Source organism: Nyctibius grandis, chromosome 6 (genome assembly GCF_013368605.1).
Source record: "Nyctibius grandis isolate bNycGra1 chromosome 6, bNycGra1.pri, whole genome shotgun sequence".
Classification (NCBI taxonomy): domain Eukaryota; kingdom Metazoa; phylum Chordata; class Aves; order Nyctibiiformes; family Nyctibiidae; genus Nyctibius; species Nyctibius grandis.
Window position 1 is genome coordinate 7288265 of NC_090663.1, and position 19710 is coordinate 7307974.

A 19710-nucleotide genomic window follows, 5' to 3' on the forward strand; every position below is an offset into this window, starting at 1 on the left:
AATTTCTAAAAACAAGAGGATTTTGTAGTCCTGTTTAAAACTACTGTAGATGTTAATCAGCAAGATCAGTGATGTTTTAAGCGCATTATTCATGCTGAATAGTTAGCTGATTTATGCCAATTTGACATTTTATAGAAATTACAAATACTTTAATATCTGAAGACTGTGTAGGGCTTCTCCAGATGTTTATTGACCAAAACAAATCACAGATGTTTATCTGTCCATTGAATGTCCTCCAAAATTAGTCGATCCTAGAATAAGAATACAAGTACAAATTGAAAAAAAAATTAGTAACACTAAAGGAAAACTTTATTAATGTGAATTATTTTGGGAACTTAATCAAGGAAAGGAGAAAGTGAAAATTATCAAAAATTAAAAATAAAACCCATACATTTTGATAAGAACTTTTGTATAGCTCTTTTTATAAATCTAAATATGCTCCTTTGTATTTATATAAAAGAACTAGGTTTCTCTTTCGATAAAAGCATTTTTGCCATATTCCAATTTCAGTAACACAAGTGAATGTCCAAAGCATTGTTCTGCATATGAACTGCGATTAATTTGTAAACATATAGCTCAAAGACGACTAATACTGAAGTTCAATATAAGTGCTTTTTTGTAACTTTGATTTCTATGACACGATTTACAGATTCTATCATGCATTATTTCATGAGCTATATCACTGTCCAGTGACTAATACTTCACTTCTTACTCTCAGAATGCTGCAGTTTCCTTTTGTGTTCCCTTTTTCTCTGCTGAACATAGTGAGATGTCACCTGTCACCCACTTTCTACAACACTGTCCAGTCATACAGGAACTGTCTATCATTCATTCTTTTCATCATAGATTTTTTTCTTCTTCTTTCCCAGGTGTCAACTCAACTATTCTGCTTTATTAAAGGACTCCCGTTGACTATCTCAGTCTTGCTATGACTCCCGCTGACTTCACTGCACTTCCTCCACTAATGTTTTTCTTTTCTCTACGCCTTACTTGAGATTAGTTGCAAGATTGGTTTTTGCCAAGTTATTATATGCTTTGCATTGTCTAGAACTGGTATTTTTCTAGAAAATAATTGTGGAAATTATCAGATTTAAATCTCGATTAAAATATTATTCTGAGGTGAAGCAAGGACACTTTTTCACGGCAGATATTTTATTTCACAGAAGGCTAAGGCAAAACACTGATCATATGAAAAATGTTGATGTTTATTTTGCAGATAGCCTACTTCCAATTTTGAAATATCATTTTTGTCCTGGTTAACTTATTTCTTATTTACTGTTCTCCAGTAAGTAAGTAATAAGCATATGTTATGCTGAAATTTTTTCAGGAAGTGTTATTTTATAGAACATACTTGCCTAAATGTTGTCTTTGCAGAAGTCCAGAGATGGTGATGGGATGTCTTGTTACAGATGACTGTGGGGAAGGTGATGTAAATTGATACAACTGAGGGGTTCTGAAATCAGAAGTAGCCCATGACCCCCTTCTACTGCTTTGTGATCCAGATGATGATGTAAGTGAACATCCACTATGTGGTAGTCTTATAGGTGTGGATCTGTTAATGAAATTAATTCATGGATATGATTTGAGGCTAGCTTCATAGTACAATAGATTTCAAAGCCACTTAAATTCATAGTGTTAATATTTTAACAGAAAATGCTATAAATTATTGTGTTCTACATATTCCTTATCAGATTTTTACTTCTTTAGGTTTTTTACATATTTTAAAAAGCAGAATGACAAAACAAATGATATGAGAATCAGAGATGGAAAAAAAGAAATATTTTGTTATATATATTTTAAATTTGTGCTAGGAGGATATATTTGGCTTAATGATTACAGACAACAAGAGTTCACTTTTTCTGGAACCATTTTAAGGGGTTTTTTTGGATGTTAAAAATTCTCACAGTTTGAGACATTTTCAATGTTTAGATGAAAAACTTGAAACACCTGCTACACACTGCATGAAGATGTTCCGGTTATTCAGAGAATAGCTCTTGTGTAGATATTGTGTTGTCATCTCTGATTTTTAGAAGATTTATAAAGCAGACACGTTGTTGCACTTTCTTACTATAAAAATACCACCCTTTGTATAAAAGTACCATGACTGTAGATGTCCACAGCTACAGGATCTCAGATGATTTCTGCACATTTTTAAAGGAAGTTATTTCAAAATATAAGCTTTCAACAGTAACAAACACATTCATATAAGTAATAGCTAGCCTGCACAGCAACACTTCTTCAAATACAGAATATAACTTTAAACATGCAGATTAAAACAGGCCAGACAAGAGAAATTTCAGTCTCTCATAGGAGATAGGAACATCTTGAAAAGGTATTTAACTACCTTGTAGATCCTGCTCTACTATTTTGACTTGACATTACTCCGTATGACTGAGAACTTCTGTAGGACACGCTACCTGTAAGAATCGAATTTTTGAAAACAAGATCAACATTAATTACCCATTTTACTTAAGAGATAACTATGGAAACAAAGATTAATACTTTAATTGCATTGTTTGGGACAAATTCATGATCAGTTTAGTCAAGAATTAAAAATGGTGCACAATTACAACAGACAATGAAAGATAAGGAATTGGCTGACAAAATAAAGTCACCATATCACTTGAGAAAGGATTAAAATAGCCCTGAAAATTAATAACATGTTTTTACAATTTAGTACAGCCAAGATGTTTGCTGAGGCTTGAATTGTCTTCCAGTACTTCTTGCTGGAAGAAGATCCAGCAAAACTGAAAGCTATCAAAAGTACTCAGCAGTACTCCAACAGAGGGTAAAGGTGAAAAATTGTCTTTAGTCTCAATAGATTAATCCTACATAGAGCTTAGCTGTCACGAAAACATAATATTGCACCATTCCTGCAAATCCTTTTCGAGTTAAACATTTATGTTGGTTTCTTTCACCTTCTCTCATTTATAAGAATATTATTAGACTATCAAGGTAACTCTGCTGAGGTGCTCCCGTTCTTCAGCTATTCTTTTTTGCCCCATTCATCTCTAAGAAGGAAACTTTCTTTGGTGCACCACTAAATGATTGTTTCTACTTGCCCTTACTTTTGCAAGTATGCTTTGATTCATTCGGCTTTGTTCACTGCAAAACTTTATGGGTTGATTCTGAAATGTGCTGAACACATAACTGTTCTACATATAATTTTACTATCTAATTAAATATCTATTTATATTTAGACACAATAAAAATACAGTTAACCTCAACTGTCACTATCTTGTTATCCATAAATTTATAGGCAAGCATGCATTTAGGAAGGATCTGAACATACAAATCAGACATAATACAGAAAAAGCAATTTTTGCTCCTTGATTACAATTGCCATTGTAATTGCATTTATCTTTGTTTTGGGACATTTACACCATGTAAAAACACAAGAGTGCTAAAAGCTCCTTAAGTGGCTGGAGATTTATTCACTCAACTGATGAAAGCAGCAGTAAGACTGCCTGAGAACGGACTGTTACAGAAACATGCTGAATGTAAAACCAAGAATGGGAGGGACTCATGAATGGTAGACCTGCAGACCATTAGGAATTCTGGAAAGCTCCTCACAAGTAAACAGTATTCAAGGAGACTGCACTAATTTCAGGAGGCTGTTATTCATGTCTTATTTACATCAGAGGGTTACCCAAGCTCTGCAACAGCCCAGGAATGAAAGGAAGTACAGGCAGGTAAAATGTCTTATTACAGTGATATGGTGGAAAAAAGAAAAACACCTTTCTGAAGAAATTCTTTATCTCAACTTAATTACCTCTCTTTTGTTACGAAATACTTTTGTAACTTCCATTTAGTTTCTTCCCTTTTCCTCATGTGATTTTTAACATGACATTAAGGACAATGTTAATGTCTAGTAACTATAAACAAATACAATTATGAACTTTAATAGAGGGTCAACAACATATATTGCAAGTACGCCTGTTCTGTTCCACCATACGCATCATTACAGTATTTTCTTTGCAACTGTTGACTGTGATTGCTCAGCAAAAATCATTTTGGTTACAAGTAATTATTCACAGAACAGAGTAGGTCAGTACTAGGAAGACTTATCCGTTCTTCATTTTTAATCATTTCCCATCTGCTGGATTGATGTCTACATGATAAATTCCTTATACCTCAACACAATTCAAGCTTAGTCAGTAAATTGCTAATGTATGGGTTTTAGTTTATTAATCCTCTTAACATAATACAAATGTTATCCAGTTACAAATTTTATTTTTACTCACCCATGCGTCCATCTTGCGGTGGAGTTATTAATGATAATCTTGTTGGACCAGTTGGTGTCTCAGGCTAAATGAAAGGCAAGGTATTAATTACAGTATAATATGTTAATTATTAAGGTATTTTAAGCAATAGTGTTACATTTTTGAGGTCTATAAGGCCTGCAGATTTCTGGCACTCTCCACTGCCAGTTTTGTTCATAGCACTACAATGCAAAACCTCAGAATTAAGTTACTATTTTTTAGAGATCTGCAGGGCAAGGAAAGTACATGTATTCTAGTTTTATTCCAAGAAGTCCTCTCTGTCACATTCAGGTAAGAGAAATATCAGACACATAATTTTCTGTGCTGACATTCCATTCTTAAGCTAGCATCTGTTCCTGGATGTTACCTCTCCGAATCAGAATACTAATACGGTGAAAAGATCCTGCCTTCATTCTCGTCTTAGAGATCTCAGTCAAAGCTTGCAATTCCCTACTCAAATAGCAGGTTCTAACACTGCTTTCAGACCATTGACCCAGCTTTTTCTTAACGTGTGAAGATACTACACACACGTTGATGCCCCTGAGCATAGATAGAAGCAAGATCATCTGGTCAAGCAGCAAACAAAATTGTTTATGAAAAGTGAAAGATAATGACTGGCTTGATTTGTGGTTTAAAAAAAACTTTTATCCATCATAAATGAAATTTCAGGAATGTTTTGAAAATCAGTGTGAAGCTACGAGTGCCATCACCTCTTGTAACTTCAGACATTTGCAATGACAGCATTTACATCCAGCCTGATTCCCCCTAAATTCCCTTTATGGTCAAGGAAGAGAAACAGGAATGAGACCAATAAGTTTCCATTAGAATGAGATGAATCACACATACTAATCCATAGACCTATGGATATAGGTCTATCTATGGATATAACTAATCCATAGGTTGTAAAGGAAACCCTGAGATGCTAGCATAGATCTGCACTGCAGACATCTACATCAGGTCCGGTGAAGGTGGAATCTTGCATATATTTCCATTCCCTAATATATTAGAACTTAAATTTAATTGCAACTCTGAGTTTCATGCATTCGAAACATTTATTTTGGAAACAGTTACAACATTTTTATCATATAAACATACTGATATTTCAAGAATTTGCTATTTAATTTAGCATCAGAAGTTTAAAAGCCTGTGGAGAGTATAATTCCAGAAATCAATGTTGTGATTTATTTCCTTTTGATTCCTTTTTGGGGAGCATGACTTCTACTAAGCATCAAGCATAGCTGAAATCAGAATGTACATAAAAATTGTTTTGAAGGGAGCGGGGGGGAGCCTATTTTTTGCAGTATTAACAGAGTAGGAGAAATCAAAAGCATATATATGTACATATACATATAGATAAAAAACATATATACAAAAAAAACACTCACTTTCCTCATTGGTGAAGGTACAGGATCAATCTCCATTGACTCCATTCTTACAACAAAGGTCAAAATAAATATGACATTGTAATAAACATAACACATTCATTATAATGACTAAAATTACATTATATTCTCATGTTAAATTCGACTAATAATGGAAAAGCATAATACATAATGCATAATACATATGAGTATTTAGGACTTGTTCCAAAATCCACTAGCAGTAAAAAAAACCTATTAATTTATTCCGAGCTTTGGTTTAGACATCTACAGAGAAAGTTATTTTATGATTAGCATTGTTATTCCTGCATTTAAATCAGAATAAATATACATATTTATATATTTGTCACTTGTCTCCACAAAAAGGTCATTCTGAAATTTTACTTGTTATAAAACATAAAGTCACTGTCACAGGTATAGAAATCTTTCAGCTTGAGCAAGCTGTATGCTCAATTTATTTAAAATTTAATGAGCCTTACTGGAGTTCATCCCATCTAACATTAGACAACTACAATGTAAATATAGGTGTCTGTACAAGTAATTCCGTTTTTCCCTACAGTCAGTGGAAAGAGTTCCTCACTAATTAATCAATCTGTCTGTCCAGAAAGTCTTTAGAATAAGGTGCATCATGCCGTAGAATTTTCTCCAGTGAGTGCAAAAGTAATCTATACAAGTAGTTATTATGTACGCTTGGATAGATAAGACCCTCCCCAGTTCTTTCATACTTACACAGTTTGCAGAAAAAAAACAAAATCAGAAAATATATTTATTTTAAACTCACCACAAAAAAAAAAGGCTTTGTGTATAAAATATCGGTATGTTGTCATTGTTAAGATTTTAATTGAAAATTAACAGATTTGTACCTACATTTCAGAAGTGGAAGGATGACTAGGATGAAGAGAACATGAAGAATAACCATCCTGTTTTCTTGAAGGAACTAAAGTCATTAATACATTTAAAATTAGAACACAGTTATATCCAGTGATATGTATTCCATAGTTAGTATCTTAAACCAACACTTCTTACTGGAAAGTGGATTTCTACTTGCACTGGAAAATGGTAGTTGTGCAGTTTGTTCAGGAGGTTTCATACTAAAGGGGAAACAGAAGAAACAATAGGTATAAACTGAAAGCTGGTTTTGTTAGTTCATTTGTCTACCTGGTCAATAAAGCATAAAATCAAAGCATTTTATCCATCAATAGCTGGTTTTAACATGACACTATTTGCCTTGAAGGAAAATATCAATCTATTTAATAAGCTATTAACTACTTCTCTATATCATAATGTCTGTATCAGTCATTACATGTCCAACAATATCAATTTAGGATAACTTCATGGCAAAGTACTTTATGGAACAACAGATGTTAAAATACAACTATTAACTACCGTTGAGCTAAAAATCTTCATTTCAATGTATACATTTCCCAACTTTAAAAAAAATTAGTTATCAAAAGAAGAGTTGGCATATTTATGCTATTCTCCAACAGCTAATCTAAAACTGATACCTTTGCCAATAACCATAAGTAGGAGGAATATGTCTACTGGGCATGAAGGAGAAGCCCTAGGTCACACTATCTTGGCAGAACTCTGAAAAATCTGAAATTCAGTAAGAACTCTGTATTTGGTAAAGCCAAGATGCTATTTATTTGAGATGTAGACAAGGAAAAGGAGGCAGTGGATAAAAATACATAAACTATGATAATCCACCACATACATAGTTTCCTTTATACTGTTTTGCTTTTAGTTATATTACACCAAGCAGCATAAGAGAGCATAATACAGTATTATGTGCATGTCAGAGTCAAAAGAAAGTCTATACTGAAAAAACACAGAAAAGGAAAAGATCAACAAAATTTTGCAATTAAATTGCTGGCTTCATGAACTGGCTTATTAAGGAGATTTCAGCATCCTTGATCACTGGTATTCATAAAGTGGCTTTCATGAAGGGCTTCTCTCAAGAAGATGGATCTACAGGGAGAAGTACATTGTAACTATACACTAAGTATTCTTAATATCCATATTCACTAAAAGGGAAAAGCAGACAAAGCCTCAGGTTTTTTTCCCAGTAGTTTTTGAAATCTTAGAAAACGGGAAGGATAAAATAGAACACAGAAACAATGGAAAATGTAATACTTTCACCATAGGTGGATAACAGTAGATCAATCTGGTATCTTTTTTCTTTGTTTTATGTTCTGGTAAGCAGAGTTTTTTAAACAGTAGTAAGATAGTACATTTTTTCTACATTAATTCAATTTAAACATTGGAGTGCTGTATAGGCCACATGGACTTTAAAGCAGAGAAAAGAGCAATTAATTCAGGTAAGTATACCATAAATAATGTTAAAAGGGAAACAACAACAAAAAGAATCAAGAGAGTGCAGAAATATTATTCCTGATGTCCCCTTCAGTTTAGTCTTGCAACTGATCCTGTTTAGTATACTCCCTGGTGACTCAGGGATAACCTGCAGCTTGTGAAATCTGAAGACAGAAAGTTCTGAAGATAGAAAGTTACATAAATATTGAGGAGAATTACAAAATGATTTAAAAAATGTGATCTTTTCAAACAAATAATTAAAACAAAATTTAATGAAATGAAATGTAATATTACATAGTGCACTTAGGGATCAGTAAGAACTTTGGCTTTAAGATGGAAATAAATAAGATGGAAAGATTAAGGTGCGTCGCTCAATGAGCAGGGGGATAATGATGAGCTACCTCTTGGCTATCTCTGACGCATTTGTGAAAAAAGACTAATTTAATATGAGTCAAGAAGTTGATTTTTACTAGAAACAGAGAAGATAATAATCATGTTACAAAACTCTGGTAATTTTGCAAGTGGGCTAGATATTAGGAAAGATATCATAGTACCTTCCAGGCTGATGCTGGAAAGCCCATTGGAAAAAAACACAAATGTGTTTATGTAAATGCAAATAAAAATTTTACAACTGAATATATATATGACAGAGATTGCTAAAAGTGCATTTTTAGAGTAGCTACTGACTTGAATTTAAAGATAAAATGATTCCTTCCTGACAGGCTTCATTAATGTGAAGAAAATGGACCTGATGACAGAAATAACTGTTCATATTTTCTGTAAAAATATGCTTCTTCTATTTATACAACACAATATATGAGAAAGGCAAACAAAGCATGAATTTTTTATCGTTTTATCAATTAAAGTTACTGTTTGATTACAAAGACTATTTCTCATTTACTCTTGCTACATTAAACCTCTTACCATTGTATCTGACGTATTTGTTGTGTTACTTTCTTGAGAGATTCTTCCAACTTTGCCGTCTGTGAGATAATCACAGAATTAAACAAAATCTATTTGCATGACATAAAACTTCATTTTCGTACAACTAGTATTCTAAAGTGTTGAAAGGCTGTTTTCTGTTGGTTTTAATCTTGGATATCATTGCTATTCCAGATTTATGGGGCCAAGATTATAGCTGTTATATCGATCCATTAAACAGTCAGTCTGAAAAAGATATGAGTGTTTTTCGGCAGTTACAGACTTAGTTTGATTACCTTTTGCTAAGTGTGCTGGTAATATTGGATAAATTAATACTAAGAAAAGCGCTTAAAAATAGTTTGCTTTTATTTTTCTTCCTTTTTTCCATATCTGATATAAAAGTTATGTTGCATTTAATATGGAATTATCTGGAAAAGATACCAATAACTGTACAAAATACCAAATAACATGTTCCCATATTTCTCATTTCAGATTCAAAATTTATTCAGTACTTTGCAGTATCTATTTGTAGTAAGCTTATGTGAAGAGTATTTCCTATATGTTATAGACACAACCAAAAATAACTCCATTAAAGAATGTTATGAGCTTGCAAAATTGAAGAACATTAAGGTCAAGAACATTAGGTCAGCTCCCTAGTATGTGTATTTTTTACAGTCTTTCATTACATGAACGTACACTATATTTTATGAAGGATGTAAAAATTTACTCAATAGCCTCAATACTGCATCTATATTTTATCCTTAATTTCCATTGCGTGACCTTAGTGCTTCATTACTTCACACTATTCATATTTTGATTGGAAGACAAATTATGAATTTTCCTGTTAACTTTTCATGCTTCTCCTCATATTATTAATTGAATTCTTTAATAACATTACCTGATATACCTTTATAAAATCATAGTTTGTGGGAGATATTATGCTCTTTTTGCAGATGTAAAACTCTGCAAAACAGATAAAAGACAAAATCTAATTTACGTAAGATCTGACTTTTTATATTCTTTTTTCTTTTTCCTAATGAGAGCTAGGTTTGATTAAGAAAGTGACCAGTACAGATGTCAGGAACAATGATGTACTTTATCCTGTCCCTCTGTAGGACTGGATTATCTTAAGGCCAAAATACCTTAAAGGTGAATAACTGTTTGATTTTCAATATCTTTGGGTCCTAGCACAACACAGGGTCTAGATTTACCAGGAATATGGACATCAAGTGCCCACACCACATATCATCATCTGCACCCCAGAATCCATACAACTCACAGAAAAAGCAACAAAGAAGCTTTTGCCAAGGTCATGAGAGCTGTTGGTTGACAATGACAAGGATGACATCTTTTCATCTAGGCTTATCATCTGAGCACCAATCTCTCCCCACCTCTTCCACTTTCTCCTCCATACAGTGAATTATTTTTTTCTCTCCCTGCCCTTTCACTCTCAATTTAATCTTGATCACTCCACAACTAAAATCCGTTTTATTAAATAATAGTAATAATAATTAATAAAGTCCTCAGAGATTTTAAACAATTAAAAAGTGGTATTTATAATGACAGAAATAAGGCAATATTGATAAACTATTCTAAGTATTCCAATAAAAGGTGAATATATTTTCTAAAAATAAACCAAAGTAACAAGGCAAAAATAAGCAAAAAAATAAGAAAATCACAATTAGAGTTACCTTTTTTCTGTGGTATGCTAATAAATGTTTACGATGTTTTTCTTGAAATTCCGAAACCTAAAAATAAATACAGTTATATCAAGCTTCACCTAGTTACATTTATGCAACCTCAGCAAAAAAGTGATGAACAACTACTTCACAGTATTCAAATTTTTCTATATTTTAATAAGCATTTAACATACCTTCTATAAATCCTCTCCAACAAAACATTCCAAGTAATTATCACTGATAGAGAAAGTCTTACAAAGTTTATTTAATCTAGTATGGCCTACGCTAGAGTTGATAGATTTATTTAACTGAATTTATATTTTAACACTATGTTCAATAATAAGATAAAGACAATGGAAAACCAGTTTAGCTGTGGTGTTTCTTATTCATCAGTGTTAAGCAAACACGTAAAACTAATGGCAACATGAAAAGTAATGTGTCTTACTGGCAGTTATGACTTGCCTTGTAAAAATATCCTGTTAATTAAAAAATAATTGTTCGACACACTGTCTGGTGCTGTGTAAGCACTTCTTGTGTCCAAATGAGGACCATAAACCATGATAGGTTAAAAGTAAAAACACACAAGGTAGGCAAGATAAGAGCTTGAGGAACAAATTACAATACACAATAACTTACTAATAAATCTTTCTTCTCACGTGTAAGAAAACTGCCAGAAAATGTGTAGGGACAGAGACAATTGAGAAGAAACACTGAGAAGATAAACCCATAGTGGAGTATCTAATTGCAAAGTTACTTTTCATTCACTGTAGAAAAACCTGGGAAGTTCCCATTGGATACTCATCAAAGTATCAGAAGTGCCTTCGGAAGAAAGAGCCACTCAGAAAGTAATGGCTCTGAGCTGCCTCCCACCACACAGAAATGAGGTCTTGGGTCTATAAGGCAGAAATCTGTGAAAATGTCAATTCAGTGCCCAGTACCAGTCAAAAAAGCAAATCACATCTTTGTAGTGGTTAAAAATGGAATAGAATAGGGAACATCATTATTCCACTTTAAAAAATTTATGTTACTATATCCTGAATCTGCTTAACATCTCAGAAAGGATATAGTAGATCTGGAAACAGTTCAGATTAATCAGAGGTATGTAAGAGCTTCAGTAAAAGAATGACCACACAGAGTATGTCTGTATGGCTGAATAAAAGACAGTTGAAGAAGGGATGCATTAGCAGCCTAAAACTAATGATTATCACAGATGGAGTGCATGGGAATGATTACTTTTTCCTCTAGAATGGTATTCAAGAGCATCAAATGAAACTAGTAGGCAGCAGGTTAAAACCTGAAAAAGGAAATCAGCATCACACAGTGTATATATAACCTGTGGACCTCCCTTCCACAGTACATGATAGATGCTAAATATTCAGAAAACAACTTGACAATTACATGATTAAAAATATCCACCACAAGCTTTTGAAAGCAAAGGCACCAACCCCACCTTGAGAAATCCCTGTGCCACAAACTTGAAAGCTAGGAGGCTGTTCTGAAGACACATCACTAGATGCCAGCCTTGCTCTCATATGCTTTCCTAAGCACCCACTGCTGTGACAGGATATTAGATTAGGTAAACCTTTGCCCTAACAGAGCACAAGCTGCTCTTATGTCTTTTGATGCTTGTAGAAGTTCTGAACGTACCTTAATGCCCTAATTACACTTCAATATATTTCCCATAGTTTATCTCAGGCTACAGAAAACCCACCTTAGTCTTTTGAGATCGTGTTCTCTTTTTCCTTTCTTTGACACATTACAGAAGTTTGTATTCACGTGTGATTGGTGGTATAGCCATCTGGATTTGTTCAGTTTACAGAATAGCTGCTGATTATCGTGCGTGCTGTTAAAAATTGTGTATGGAAAGACAAAGGAAGGCTTCTTGCTTACCTTGTGCCACCTCTATACCTTAGGAGGAGGAGTGCTGAGGAAAGGGACCATGCTCAGCTTTAGAAAAGTTTGTGAAGCATAGAGTAGAGTAAATGTGAATCCATAATCACCAGTGAAGAAAGCAGGTGATCTTCCCTGGGTTACTTTTTTGCTGGATCAGGAAGCTCACCACAAGATCAAACAAGAACGAACTCCCAGCCCAAGGGAGATGAGAATACACAATGAAGGTTGCAGGTGGGTTCAGGAAGGATGTATGACTACAGCTCAACCTAGAGTGGTTGAAACTGCCACTGAAATGCTCAGTAAGAGGGACAAGGACAAGCCCCAAAGCCAAGCTGAGGAGGTGCAGAAAATGAGGAGGCAATGGGAGTTTATATGTAATGGTTAACCCAGACAGCTACTGAAGTTCTGGACTGGAAACAAAGCCTGAATGAAGGGATCCTGCCTGGAGTTTATAGAAGGCAGGGAGGAAATTTACCTTGAAATCGTTTATTGCATCTGTCTGAAAAAAGCAGACCTGTTTTGATTAATAAAAAAAAAAAAAAAAAAAAAGAGCGCATTCAGCTCGGGACTTCAGGCATCTCAGGTTTTCACTGTGTAACTTTTTATTGCTATCTTTAGGGCACACTATCTAGGGCATGTTTAAGGTTCTTGCAGATCTAATTTTTCATTGCATGGCATTGTAAGAGATTTTACACCATTAAAATAACCAGACTAGTGGTCCTCATAGAGAGTTTGAAAACATAAGCAGTGACCGTGATAAATTATGCTTTCTTAAGAACTTTGAAACTGTGGAATTAAGCAAGAAAAGACAGTAACGGGCATACATTCATTTTCAAGCATTCACTCATGTTTTTCCCATTTATTTAAAAATCAGTAGAAGTTGCTGATTAGTTTACAGAGTTAGAAAGTTTTAAAGCAGATTCACCTGTGTTATTTCTTCTGAATATTTCTTGCATAACGTATCTATTCCCATGAACAGTGATTGAATATCAGGATTTGTCTACCAAGAAAAGAAAGTATACCAAGGTTAGCATTTTTATTTGCAGGCTATATTAAATAAAGCATTTTTTGAAATGTTCCTTAAATTGATTGATGTATATAAATAAAAAATGGACAGATCAAGAGTAGGATGATACGGAAACAGGAAACAAGCCCAGTTTAATTTAATGCCCTTATTAACCATCTGGAAGGCTTTATGTTTTTGTTTAAATATATTACACACATATATACTTAATGTAACTAAGACAATAACAATTTCCAGAGGACATTCAAGGAAGATGTTGTAGTCCCCCGGAAGAGGCATTGCTTTCAGAACAACAGCCAGGTTTCTGGCAGTCCCTTTCTGGGCTTTTTGGTCCTCACCATCCCCAGCCATATGGATGCATCTTATAATCAGTTTTGTTTCAAAGTCTGCCTGTTGGGCAGCAGACTGCTATCCTAGCATGAAAAAAAAGCTCTAAAATGATAGCTGAATTTTTCAATTATTTTATGACGAAGACTTTTATTCAGAGATCACCATGTGGCCATCTGTGTTTTTAGAAAATGCTGAGTAAGTGTGCTGTACCTAAGCTATTATTATAATAGAAATATACTTATTATTTATGTTGAGAAAGAAATTCTACTAAATGTAAAGTGAATTTCAGAATGAGAGTGACATTTGGACATCTATCCAAATCTACAAAGCAATGTAGGTAACTTAAGTATTCCTTTAATCCAGAATACACGTATTCCTAATTTATTCATAAGAAAAACAAACAAAATACAACCCCAACATAGTTACCTTAGTTATAGTACTAAGTTAAAATTGTTATATTACTAAGAGTGATCACATTTTAATCATCTTCTACTGTAATAGTAAACAGCTTTTAAAAATGAGGGATCTAGCCAAAAAAACCCCATCTACCTTTAAACTGTAAACTGGAAGGTTCTCTTTGATATATCGTGATTGTATAATAAAAAGTAGGTTTACGACTGGCCAAAAGTTGAATAAAAAGCAAAAATAATCCCAGCATACTTAGATGATAAAAGAAGATTGCCCCAGAAAAAAAGGCATCCTTCATGTAAGGAATTACCTTTCAAAATCCAATCAAAAAGAACTGAAAACGTTTTAGGCAAAAAGTAAATTAATTCCAGAAGTACTAAAGAATCTCAAAAAGTTTAAAAAATTGAATAATTAAAGAAAGGTGAATTATTGAAAGAAGTAAGAAGTAGGCCACATGTGAATGAAGCAACAGTTTTCTAGGTTACTAAGAAAACAGAAAGATAAGTGCTATCACTTAAATTAAAAATATTGCATTGAAATAAAAAAATAATTAGCCTGTGTTCCATTTGGAAATGCACAAACAGAGAGAGAGACAAATATTTTATCTACTCTAAAAATAGTGTAACACTATTATAAAGTCAAATATCCAAGACTAGGTAATAGCTGCATTTGCCAAACCTATTTTCAATGTGTGCTTATATTATATATTTTTAATAATAAGAGGGAATTGAGTCTCATATGCATGAAAAATAATTACGTGAGGCGCTAAATTCATAACCTGGATTTGCAACAGAGTTGTATCTTTTATTCCCCCTATTCTGACATCAGCTGCTTCGATGTCCTGTATCACAATTCATCTGAGCAAAGCTGGCATGCAGTTTGGTTATTGTAGAACTGTGCATGTGGCTTCTGATTATTGATGAGCTGTACTTGCATTTCTCTCACCAGGGGGGCCAAACTGCTTTTCCTTGCTTTCCCCAGCTACTAATTTTTATAGACAGGAGGAAATTAATTGTATTTGAGACTTCCTTCGTTCTTTTGAGTTTGGTTGATATTAGCCAAAGCATTCAAAAATTTCCACAGGGTGAATTGGCAGATTGAGAAAGAGAAAAGCAGACAGACAGCACAATCTAACCTATCTACGGTATTTAAGTAAAGAAAATACAAACAAGACAATAGAATTTCATCTAGAAAAATTAATGTATTCAAAAAAATTCATTTGGCTTCTTTAAAATGTATTCATAGGAGGCAAGCTCTAGAAACCTATTTAAGGTCCTTAACAAAGCAATGACCTTGGTTTAAGAATCTATCAGATCTGAGAAAAATAAAAAATGACCAGCTTAGTCGCTGATTTAACAACTCTTTAAAATAAAGCTTTGTAGAACACTGTTTATATTTTATCTGTTGCATTGAGGAGTAGTAAATGTTAACATGATATTCTGAAATAATGAACAGCGAGATTCTGATTTATCATAACACTTAACCATTCCCTGGGAAAAAGCCAGTGGGGATTGTGAGACACAGAAGGCAAATATAAAGGTGACAAGCATGCATTACCGTAAAGATGAGAATATTTAATGTGCAGATGTTGATTGCCCCTATATACAATCTAATGAGCAGTTTTAACACATTTATAGGACCTCCTACTCATTGGGAATTCTTCCATAGCATCAAGCTCATAAAGGTTACCAGGTATATTTCCACCCAGGTTCCCGTATTATAGAGCCATGACTTTTTTATATGCATCTTTAATTATCATTCCAATCATTTTATCTGTTCTTAATCAAGGCTAAGCAATCATCATTAATGTCTTTTTTAAAGAATATGGTAATTTGCTTCCTTCCAGTCCTCCTGAGCAGTGGTAGGTTCTAATGAAACCTCTAATATTTTTGTTAGTATCCCAATGATTGCATTTTTAAATTACTTCAGTGTTTTTGAGGCAAATTATCAAGTTCTGTTGAAATGCTGCAATTTAAGACTGATCTAACTTCAAAATTAGCTTTGTTTTGAGCAAGGTGTTAGACAGGGTGACCTCCCAAGGTCCCTGACAACCTAATTATTCTGTGACTGAAATTAATAACAAAACTTGCAGCCAGGGTAGGCTGATATTGAAAGCTTATTAAAATACTCCCTTTAGAAGTTTTATGAGGGGTTTTTTGGTTTTGTTTTGTGTTTTTTTTTTTTAATTTGATTACTGTGTGCATTGTTCTTTTGTATTATGTTTGCATTCTGTTGTTTTGCTGTAATTTTTTATTTTCTGTAGCATTGTCTTCTTGATCCCATTTCAGTTCTGCAAGATTCTGTGCTTACAAATACAAAATATTTGTACACGAAATATAGCGTAACAGCTTTTTACTTTTCCATATACAGTATGTAGGGGTAGAGCTTTCTGTATTTAGATACACAGTAGCTCAGTTTTAAACATATCTAGAGAAATCATACCCTCCTTCAAGGTCACCACTTCAGGGTTAGTCCCAAATTGTCCTCTATTTCATATACAATTGCCTTATAGCCTTGTAGGACTTTGTGTGTTAGCTGTATTGAATGCTCTTAGTATTTTTTTTCTATCATTGTAAGGCAGGCTTGTCTCTTAGGTAGGCGTCAGTCTAGGAAAATATAAATGTTTCCACAACCCATTTATGAAATCAGCTAAGGAGAAGATGTTTCCTGAGAGAAATGGGAAAATGAAGTCTTTCTAATGATTTCTCAAGAAAGGGAATTAAAAGCTATTCATTCTCTAGTGAATTACAAGAATTCCCAACAATATTTCAGATCTTCTCTTAATCACATGACTGTGAGAAAAATAGTTAAGCTTAAGAGAAAATGAGGACATAAACCCAATACAGTTAAGCTTAAGAGAAAATGAGGACATAAACCCAATACAGTTAAGTTTAAGAGAAAATGAGGACATAAACCCAATACACTTAAAAACATTGATGCACTGCCATGTAGACTTCTGATTCAGTCTATCACATGAATAATTCATTACAGTCCGCTTTCTCTTATACAAATGCCAAAGTCAATAAATGTTTTTTGACATTTTGAAAGCAGTCACTGATGTTACACAGTAGCCAGTCATGCTTCTTGAAAACGTTGGAGTGATTTACAGTCCAGCAGAATCTGAAAACCTAAAGAGTCTCCGTAGGATTTTATTTGAAGAAATCCGTAAAACTAAAAGCTGTTTAGTGTATCTAAGTCTACCAACCCATCATCAGTAAATACTCATGTCCCAGTTGGCAAACAAAAGGGAAGTATTTTGTAATGTAAACAATTCAGCTGTTAAGCAAACTACAGATTAATGTAATACAACAATACTAAAGCTTCATTTACCTGTTTTGAAAGGAATAATGTACGACAAGGAGTTCTACAGACCAAACATTCATCTTTTTTGCCTGTAAAGACAAGACATTTAAAATAGACATCAAACTCAACAGATACTGAATATATTTTTAACAGAAGTTGGTGTGTACACCTTTGTTTGGAGCTTGTGGAAGGAATCTGAAATAAATATAAATAAACATGAAGAATTTGATTCTGTAACCATTACACACAGTTGCACAAGGAAAATGTGTGTGAATATCATCAGGTCTTACTCTTGCAAATAAGCATTCATGTAAATGATTTTATGAATATCATTAGTGTCACTGTATGCAGGTGACTTTTAGTTCCTTTGATTTAAATAGGGCTACGTGCCTGGTTTAATTAAATGTATGCTTAAATTCACTAATGAGTTAAAGTTAACCAGATATACGACTTTTTAGATTGCAGCCCAGTCTGGCGCTCTCAATAAAATATATGAAACCTTAAATTCAAAGAATTAATAACTTTACCTTGTGAATTTTTCCAGTGAAAAAATCATCACATCCCTTTTTAAAACTTTAGCAATTTTCAAAATGTGTCTATGATTATTTGCGAACATATGAGCAAATATTTCTAGTAAATACATATGACTACAATATTTATAATTGATAATTTTACTAGCTGCTTCCTTTCTAAGGATTCTAAGAATCAATGTTTATAAACATGTTTAAAGAGTAAATACATTTAAAGTGTAAATACATATTATCAGTATTATTGAATTCACAGCAAAAAAATATATAATGTCTCAGGGCTTTTTCTGTCAAACAATATTAACAGCAGAGGTGAAAGCTGCTGCTCAGGTTCTAGCAGCCTGCAAGTTGTATTTAGAGGCTGCATTTTATGATACTTTCTCCTCAACATCAACCCTGTGAAAACTTTCAGTCAAAAGTTTTTAATTTTGAAATAGAGATCAATCATTTATTCTGTGTGCCCTTACAAAACCCAGGGCATTTAGCATCACTTCAAAGGGAAAAACATTGATATTTGTCTGCTGTTTTTTTTTCTTTTGAAAAGCAGCTTCCTTATTCTGCTATCTTTTCCACAGATCTTCATCTAAGCACATCACAGGAGTCCCAGAATATGACTCAGGAACTGCATACAACACACAAGAACTTCAAAACATCAGCTCCAATCCTCCTAATGCTGCTGAAAATCTTCTAGTGTTTCAGTGACAATACTGAGATTTAAAATGTCTTGAGACTATTTGCAAAGCCTGCCCTAAACAAATCCTGTGTTTTGCAAAGTGCTCTTTCACTAATGAAAAAGCACACCCTTTCCAAAATTAGACACAACAGAATGCCATCTTATTTTTTCTACAATGTAATCATGGATCATAAGCATCCAGACTCTTATTACAGCCTCCAGTTTTCTGTGTCTAAGGCTTGCTCTCAAAGCCACACCACTCCAGCCAGATTCATCTGGAGGCAGACACAGGTGGTTTTTACTGTTTAATGAAAATCAATAGCAAGAATTGAAAAGGTTTATCAATAACATTCAATTGACAAGAAGAAAAGCTCAGGCCTTTCTTTTTTCCACAGAGAGTCAGAAATGCTAATGGTTAAGGTAAAAGTGTACACACTGGCACTGCCTGAGGCACTGAAGCAGAGGGCCGAGCTGCCCATGCCTGCAGCAGCCATTACCTTTCTGGAGGCAGATCTCACAGATAACGTGGCCGCAGCTTGTGAGGCTGAAACGTGGGGTGGGCTCACGGGGCTCACAGAAGCAGACATTGCAAAAGACCTGGAAAGCCATGGAGCGGAGGGGCAGGAAGGCCTGGCAGGGAGCAGGAGGCTGAGGCAGACACCGACCCTCCTTGCCGCCCCCCAGGTGAGGCCTACAGGCCTCCCTCCTCTCTGAGGCAGCACCAGGCCCTGAGGTGAGGGGTGGCAGCGCCCCCCCCAACCCAGGGAGGCCCTGAGAGCAGCAGGGTTTGACCCTCACACCCCAAAAATGGGGTTTTTCTGGCCTCTCGCTACCAAACTGCAGAGGGTGTCCATGTAGGGGATCTTGTCTGAGAGATTCGCCCCCCCTTCCTCACAGGTGAGCAACTGAACTGGACTAACAACCAGGGCTGTGTGCAGGTGCTTCGCCATGAGCCCTGTCCTCCCCACAGAGGCGGCTGTGCAGCAGGGGCAGCCACC

At 34.4% G+C, this 19710-nt stretch overlaps 1 protein-coding gene across 1 annotated transcript; it reads right to left on the reverse strand.

Moving 5' to 3' along the window:
* Positions 1-213: 213 nt before the first annotated feature.
* Positions 214-19321, reverse strand: RNF212 (ring finger protein 212). Its single transcript, XM_068404245.1, has 12 exons — positions 19210-19321; positions 17540-17601; positions 13373-13447; positions 10567-10623; positions 8879-8937; positions 6668-6732; positions 6509-6578; positions 5648-5693; positions 4245-4308; positions 2345-2417; positions 1356-1552; positions 214-251 (listed from the first exon to the last, which is right to left on the reverse strand). Exons 1-12 carry the CDS (start codon positions 19319-19321, stop codon positions 214-216), a joined length of 918 nt encoding a protein of 305 aa, XP_068260346.1.
* Positions 19322-19710: the final 389 nt, after the last annotated feature.

What these genes read in the sequence shown, in the direction of transcription:
- RNF212 (XM_068404245.1), bottom strand. Translation starts at nt 19,321, where the DNA reads ATGGCTTTCCAGGTCTTTTGCAATGTCTGCTTCTGTGAGCCCCGTGAG. An exon ending in TAGCATACCACAGAAAAAAG is followed by an intron (nt 8,938 to 10,566) that starts GTAACTCTAATT and finishes ATTATCTCACAG; the next exon opens with ACGGCAAAGTTGGAAGAATC. An exon ending in TCTGCAAAGACAACATTTAG is followed by an intron (nt 252 to 1,355) that starts GCAAGTATGTTC and finishes TTCTTATTCTAG; the next exon opens with GATCGACTAATTTTGGAGGA.